The following is a 7,220-nucleotide window of genomic DNA, read 5'->3' on the forward strand; positions in this document are numbered from 1 at the left end:
CAGGCCCTGGGAAACGGACAGGAGATAGGCCCCAGGCTGACCAGGACCAAACAGGCCCTGGGAAAGGGGCAGGGAGTAGGCCCCAGGCTGACTAGGACCAAACAGCCCTGGGAAATGGGCAGGGGGTAGGCCCCAGGCTGACCAGGACCAAACAGGCCCTGGGAAAGGGGCAGGGAGTAGGCCCCAGGCTGATCAGGACGCAACAGGCCCGGGGAAAGGGACAGGAGATAGGCCCCATGGTGATCAGGACGCAACGGGCCCTGTGAAAGGGACAGGAGAGAGGCCCCAGGGTGATCAGGACGCAACAGGCCCTGGGAAAGGGACAGGAGATAGGCCCCAGGCTGATCAGGACGCAACAGGCCCAGGGAAAGGGGCAGGGAGTAAGCCCCAGGCTGACCAGGACCAAACAGGCCCTGGGAAAGGGGCAGGGAGTAGGCCCCAGGCTGATCAGGACGCAACAGGCCCTGGGAAAGGGGCAGGAGATAGGCCCCAGGCTGACCAGGACCAAACAGGCCCTGGGAAAGGGGCAGGGAGCAGGCCCCAGGCTGATCAGGACGCAACAGGCCCTGGGAAACGGACAGGAGATAGGCCCCAGGCTGACCAGGACCAAACAGGCCCTGGGAAAGGGGCAGGGAGTAGGCCCCAGGCTGATCAGGACCAAACAGGCCCTGGGAAAGGGGCAGGGAGTAGGCCCCAGGCTGATCAGGACGCAACAGGCCCTGGGAAAGGGGCAGGAGATAGGCCCCAGGCTGACCAGGACCAAACAGGCCCTGGGAAAGGGGCAGGGAGTAGGCCCCAGGCTGACCAGGACCAAACAGGCCCTGGGAAAGGGGAAGGGAGTAGGCCCCAGGCTGATCAGGACCAAACAGGCCCTGGGAAAGGGACAGGGAATAGGCCCCAGGCTGATCAGGATGCAACAGGCCCTGGGAAAGGGACAGGAGATAGGCCCCAGGCTTATCAGAACCAAACAGGCCCTGGGAAAGGGACAGGAGATGGGCCCCAGGCTGACCAGGACCAAACATGCCCTGGGAAAGGAACAGGAAGTAGGCTGCAGACTGATAAGAACCAAACAGGCCCTGGGAAAGGGACAGAGAGTAGGCCGCAGGCTGATAAGAACCAAACAGGCCCTGGGAAAGGGACAGGGAGTAGGCCCCAGGCTGATCAGGACCAAACAGGCCTGGGAAAGGGGCAGGAAGTAGGCCGCAGGCTGATAAGAACCAAACAGGCCCTGGGAAAGGGGCAGGGGGTGGGCCCCAGGCTGATCAGGACCAAACAGGCCCTGGGAAAGGGGCAGGGAGTAGGCCCCAGGCTGATCAGGACGCAACAGGCCCTGGGAAACGGACAGGAGATAGGCCCCAGGCTGACCAGGACCAAACAGGCCCTGGGAAAGGGGCAGGGAGTAGGCCCCAGGCTGACTAGGACCAAACAGCCCTGGGAAATGGGCAGGGGGTAGGCCCCAGGCTGACCAGGACCAAACAGGCCCTGGGAAAGGGGCAGGGAGTAGGCCCCAGGCTGATCAGGACGCAACAGGCCCGGGGAAAGGGACAGGAGATAGGCCCCATGGTGATCAGGACGCAACGGGCCCTGTGAAAGGGACAGGAGAGAGGCCCCAGGGTGGTCAGGACGCAACAGGCCCTGGGAAAGGGACAGGAGATAGGCCCCAGGCTGATCAGGACGCAACAGGCCCAGGGAAAGGGGCAGGGAGTAAGCCCCAGGCTGACCAGGACCAAACAGGCCCTAGGAAAGGGGCAGGGAGTAGGCCCCAGGCTGATCAGGACACAACAGGCCCTGGGAAAGGGGCAGGAGATAGGCCCCAGGCTGACCAGGACCAAACAGGCCCTGGGAAAGGGGCAGGGAGCAGGCCCCAGGCTGATCAGGACGCAACAGGCCCTGGGAAACGGACAGGAGATAGGCCCCAGGCTGACCAGGACCAAACAGGCCCTGGGAAAGGGGCAGGGAGTAGGCCCCAGGCTGATCAGGACCAAACAGGCCCTGGGAAAGGGGCAGGGAGTAGGCCCCAGGCTGATCAGGACGCAACAGGCCCTGGGAAAGGGGCAGGAGATAGGCCCCAGGCTGACCAGGACCAAACAGGCCCTGGGAAAGGGGCAGGGAGTAGGCCCCAGGCTGACCAGGACCAAACAGGCCCTGGGAAAGGGGAAGGGAGTAGGCCCCAGGCTGATCAGGACCAAACAGGCCCTGGGAAAGGGACAGGGAATAGGCCCCAGGCTGATCAGGATGCAACAGGCCCTGGGAAAGGGACAGGAGATAGGCCCCAGGCTTATCAGAACCAAACAGGCCCTGGGAAAGGGACAGGAGATGGGCCCCAGGCTGACCAGGACCAAACATGCCCTGGGAAAGGAACAGGAAGTAGGCTGCAGACTGATAAGAACCAAACAGGCCCTGGGAAAGGGACAGGGAGTAGGCCGCAGGCTGATAAGAACCAAACAGGCCCTGGGAAAGGGACAGGGAGTAGGCCCCAGGCTGATCAGGACCAAACAGGCCTGGGAAAGGGGCAGGAAGTAGGCCGCAGGCTGATAAGAACCAAACAGGCCCTGGGAAAGGGGCAGGGGGTGGGCCCCAGGCTGATCAGGACCAAACAGGCCTGGGAAAGGGGCAGGAAGTAGGCCGCAGGCTGATAAGAACCAAACGGGCCCTGGGAAAGGGGCAGGGGGTGGGCCCCAGGCTGATCAGGACCAAACAGGCCCTGGGAAAGGGGCAGGGAGTAGGCCCCAGGCTGACCAGGACCAAACAGGCCCTGGGAAACGGACAGGAGATAGGCCCCAGGCTGATCAGGACGCAACAGGCCCTGGGAAAGGGGCAGGGAGTAGGCCCCAGGCTGATCAGGACGCAACAGGCCCTGGGAAAGGGGCAGGAGATAGGCCCCAGGCTGACCAGGACCAAACAGGCCCTGGGAAAGGGGCAGGGAGCAGGCCCCAGGCTGATCAGGACGCAACAGGCCCTGGGAAACGGACAGGAGATAGGCCCCAGGCTGACCAGGACCAAACAGGCCCTGGGAAAGGGGCAGGGAGTAGGCCCCAGGCTGATCAGGACCAAACAGGCCCTGGGAAAGGGGCAGGGAGTAGGCCCCAGGCTGATCAGGACGCAACAGGCCCTGGGAAAGGGGCAGGAGATAGGCCCCAGGCTGACCAGGACCAAACAGGCCCTGGGAAAGGGGCAGGGAGTAGGCCCCAGGCTGACCAGGACCAAACAGGCCCTGGGAAAGGGGAAGGGAGTAGGCCCCAGGCTGATCAGGACCAAACAGGCCCTGGGAAAGGGACAGGGAATAGGCCCCAGGCTGATCAGGATGCAACAGGCCCTGGGAAAGGGACAGGAGATAGGCCCCAGGCTTATCAGAACCAAACAGGCCCTGGGAAAGGGACAGGAGATGGGCCCCAGGCTGACCAGGACCAAACATGCCCTGGGAAAGGAACAGGAAGTAGGCTGCAGACTGATAAGAACCAAACAGGCCCTGGGAAAGGGACAGGGAGTAGGCCGCAGGTTGATAAGAACCAAACAGGCCCTGGGAAAGGGACAGGGAGTAGGCCCCAGGCTGATCAGGACCAAACAGGCCTGGGAAAGGGGCAGGAAGTAGGCCGCAGGCTGATAAGAACCAAACAGGCCCTGGGAAAGGGGCAGGGGGTGGGCCCCAGGCTGATCAGGACCAAACAGGCCCTGGGAAAGGGGCAGGGAGTAGGCCCCAGGCTGATCAGGACGCAACAGGCCCTGGGAAACGGACAGGAGATAGGCCCCAGGCTGACCAGGACCAAACAGGCCCTGGGAAAGGGGCAGGGAGTAGGCCCCAGGCTGACTAGGACCAAACAGCCCTGGGAAATGGGCAGGGGGTAGGCCCCAGGCTGACCAGGACCAAACAGGCCCTGGGAAAGGCGCAGGGAGTAGGCCCCAGGCTGATCAGGACGCAACAGGCCCGGGGAAAGGGACAGGAGATAGGCCCCATGGTGATCAGGACGCAACGGGCCCTGTGAAAGGGACAGGAGAGAGGCCCCAGGGTGATCAGGACGCAACAGGCCCTGGGAAAGGGACAGGAGATAGGCCCCAGGCTGATCAGGACGCAACAGGCCCAGGGAAAGGGGCAGGGCGTAAGCCCCAGGCTGACTAGGACCAAACAGGCCCTGGGAAAGGGGCAGGGAGTAGGCCCCAGGCTGATCAGGACGCAACAGGCCCTGGGAAAGGGGCAGGAGATAGGCCCCAGGCTGACCAGGACCAAACAGGCCCTGGGAAAGGGGCAGGGAGCAGGCTCCAGGCTGATCAGGACGCAACAGGCCCTGGGAAACGGACAGGAGATAGGCCCCAGGCTGACCAGGACCAAACAGGCCCTGGGAAAGGGGCAGGGAGTAGGCCCCAGGCTGATCAGGACCAAACAGGCCCTGGGAAAGGGGCAGGGAGTAGGCCCCAGGCTGATCAGGACGCAACAGGCCCTGGGAAAGGGGCAGGAGATAGGCCCCAGGCTGACCAGGACCAAACAGGCCCTGGGAAAGGGGCAGGGAGTAGGCCCCAGGCTGACCAGGACCAAACAGGCCCTGGGAAAGGGGAAGGGAGTAGGCCCCAGGCTGATCAGGACCAAACAGGCCCTGGGAAAGGGACAGGGAATAGGCCCCAGGCTGATCAGGATGCAACAGGCCCTGGGAAAGGGACAGGAGATAGGCCCCAGGCTTATCAGAACCAAACAGGCCCTGGGAAAGGGACAGGAGATGGGCCCCAGGCTGACCAGGACCAAACATGCCCTGGGAAAGGAACAGGAAGTAGGCTGCAGACTGATAAGAACCAAACAGGCCCTGGGAAAGGGACAGGGAGTAGGCCGCAGGCTGATAAGAACCAAACAGGCCCTGGGAAAGGGACAGGGAGTAGGCCCCAGGCTGATCAGGACCAAACAGGCCTGGGAAAGGGGCAGGAAGTAGGCCGCAGGCTGATAAGAACCAAACAGGCCCTGGGAAAGGGGCAGGGGGTGGGCCCCAGGCTGATCAGGACCAAACAGGCCTGGGAAAGGGGCAGGAAGTAGGCCGCAGGCTGATAAGAACCAAACGGGCCCTGGGAAAGGGGCAGGGGGTAGGCCGCAGGCTGATCAGGACCAAACAGGCCCTGGGAAAGGGGCAGGGAGTAGGCCCCAGGCTGACTAGGACCAAACAGCCCTGGGAAATGGGCAGGGGTAGGCCCCAGGCTGACCAGGACCAAACAGGCCCTGGGAAAGGCGCAGGGAGTAGGCCCCAGGCTGATCAGGACGCAACAGGCCCGGGGAAAGGGACAGGAGATAGGCCCCATGGTGATCAGGACGCAACGGGCCCTGTGAAAGGGACAGGAGAGAGGCCCCAGGGTGATCAGGACGCAACAGAGCCCTGGGAAAGGGACAGGAGATAGGCCCCAGGCTGATCAGGACGCAACAGGCCCAGGGAAAGGGGCAGGGAGTAAGCCCCAGGCTGACTAGGACCAAACAGGCCCTGGGAAAGGGGCAGGGAGTAGGCCCCAGGCTGATCAGGACGCAACAGGCCCTGGGAAAGGGGCAGGAGATAGGCCCCAGGCTGACCAGGACCAAACAGGCCCTGGGAAAGGGGCAGGGAGCAGGCTCCAGGCTGATCAGGACGCAACAGGCCCTGGGAAACGGACAGGAGATAGGCCCCAGGCTGACCAGGACCAAACAGGCCCTGGGAAAGGGGCAGGGAGTAGGCCCCAGGCTGATCAGGACCAAACAGGCCCTGGGAAAGGGGCAGGGAGTAGGCCCCAGGCTGATCAGGACGCAACAGGCCCTGGGAAAGGGGCAGGAGATAGGCCCCAGGCTGACCAGGACCAAACAGGCCCTGGGAAAGGGGCAGGGAGTAGGCCCCAGGCTGACCAGGACCAAACAGGCCCTGGGAAAGGGGAAGGGAGTAGGCCCCAGGCTGATCAGGACCAAACAGGCCCTGGGAAAGGGACAGGGAATAGGCCCCAGGCTGATCAGGATGCAACAGCCCTGGGAAAGGGACAGGAGATAGGCCCCAGGCTTATCAGAACCAAACAGGCCCTGGGAAAGGGACAGGAGATGGGCCCCAGGCTGACCAGGACCAAACATGCCCTGGGAAAGGAACAGGAAGTAGGCTGCAGACTGATAAGAACCAAACAGGCCCTGGGAAAGGGACAGGGAGTAGGCCGCAGGCTGATAAGAACCAAACAGGCCCTGGGAAAGGGACAGGGAGTAGGCCCCAGGCTGATCAGGACCAAACAGGCCTGGGAAAGGGGCAGGAAGTAGGCCGCAGGCTGATAAGAACCAAACAGGCCCTGGGAAAGGGGCAGGGGGTGGGCCCCAGGCTGATCAGGACCAAACAGGCCTGGGAAAGGGGCAGGAAGTAGGCCGCAGGCTGATAAGAACCAAACGGGCCCTGGGAAAGGGGCAGGGGGTAGGCCGCAGGCTGATCAGGACCAAACAGGCCCTGGGAAAGTTGCAGGGTCAAACCCCAGTCCCTCAAATGTAAAGTGTTTGTGTTCCTTATAAAAACCTTAGGCAGTGGTAGGCCTTACTGCCGCCCACTGGATACGATCCTGCCCGATCTGAACACTGCACTCCTGTCTCTCCCCCTCCCCCACCGCCCTCCACAATCCTCGCCTCCCCCCCCCCGTCTCCGATCACAAATCTGCCTCACTCGGCCTCAAATATAATCCCACCCCCCCACCCGAGAAAATAAATTCCTGCTCGTTGCCGCCTCGGATGGAAGAGCCCCTTATTCTGGAACTATTCTCTCGCCCCACCCCCACCTGTGCTCCCCCTCACCTCATTCTAGATTCCCCCCTCCCCCCCCCCCCTCAACCCAGAGGTGGAAACATCCTCTCAGCATCCACCCCGTCGAGCCCCCCCCTCCCCCCCCCCCCCCCTCGCAGAATCTGATACGTTTCGATAAAATCGCCTCTCGTTCAACCGCGCCGGGCGCGTGGCCCACAACCTGCTCAAACCTCTTCTCCGGAGACGGACCCCCTCGCCCCACCCATACCATAAATCAGTCCAGTGGACCTTCTCTGAACTGCCTCCGATGTGAGTCTCCTCCACCGCAAGGAGACCGACAACCCGTGTGTAGTACTCCAGCTGCGGAAACGCCGACGCCCCGTACAGGCGCAGCGAGGCGTCCCGACTCCCAGACTCCGCCAGCTGTTTCTCCCGTTCTCTGCTCAAGTCGAGGCTGATGCTTAGCGACGTTCTGAGGATGTGGAATGGTAGGGTGGGGAGGTGGGGGGGGGCT

At 62.9% G+C, this 7,220-nt stretch overlaps 1 protein-coding gene across 1 annotated transcript in view; it reads left to right on the forward strand.

Annotated features, from left to right (window-relative positions):
- Nucleotides 1-6,541, forward strand: part of LOC140396606 (coronin-1B-like) — a 96,346-nt gene extending 89,805 nt beyond the window's left edge. The window contains exon 5 of the mRNA XM_072485403.1: nucleotides 6,491-6,541. Within this exon, the coding sequence (XP_072341504.1) occupies nucleotides 6,491-6,541 (51 nt within the window). The remainder of the gene's footprint in view (nucleotides 1-6,490) is intronic.
- Nucleotides 6,542-7,220: the final 679 nt, after the last annotated feature.

Source organism: Scyliorhinus torazame, chromosome 19, assembly GCF_047496885.1.
Source record: "Scyliorhinus torazame isolate Kashiwa2021f chromosome 19, sScyTor2.1, whole genome shotgun sequence".
NCBI classification, from domain to species: domain Eukaryota; kingdom Metazoa; phylum Chordata; class Chondrichthyes; order Carcharhiniformes; family Scyliorhinidae; genus Scyliorhinus; species Scyliorhinus torazame.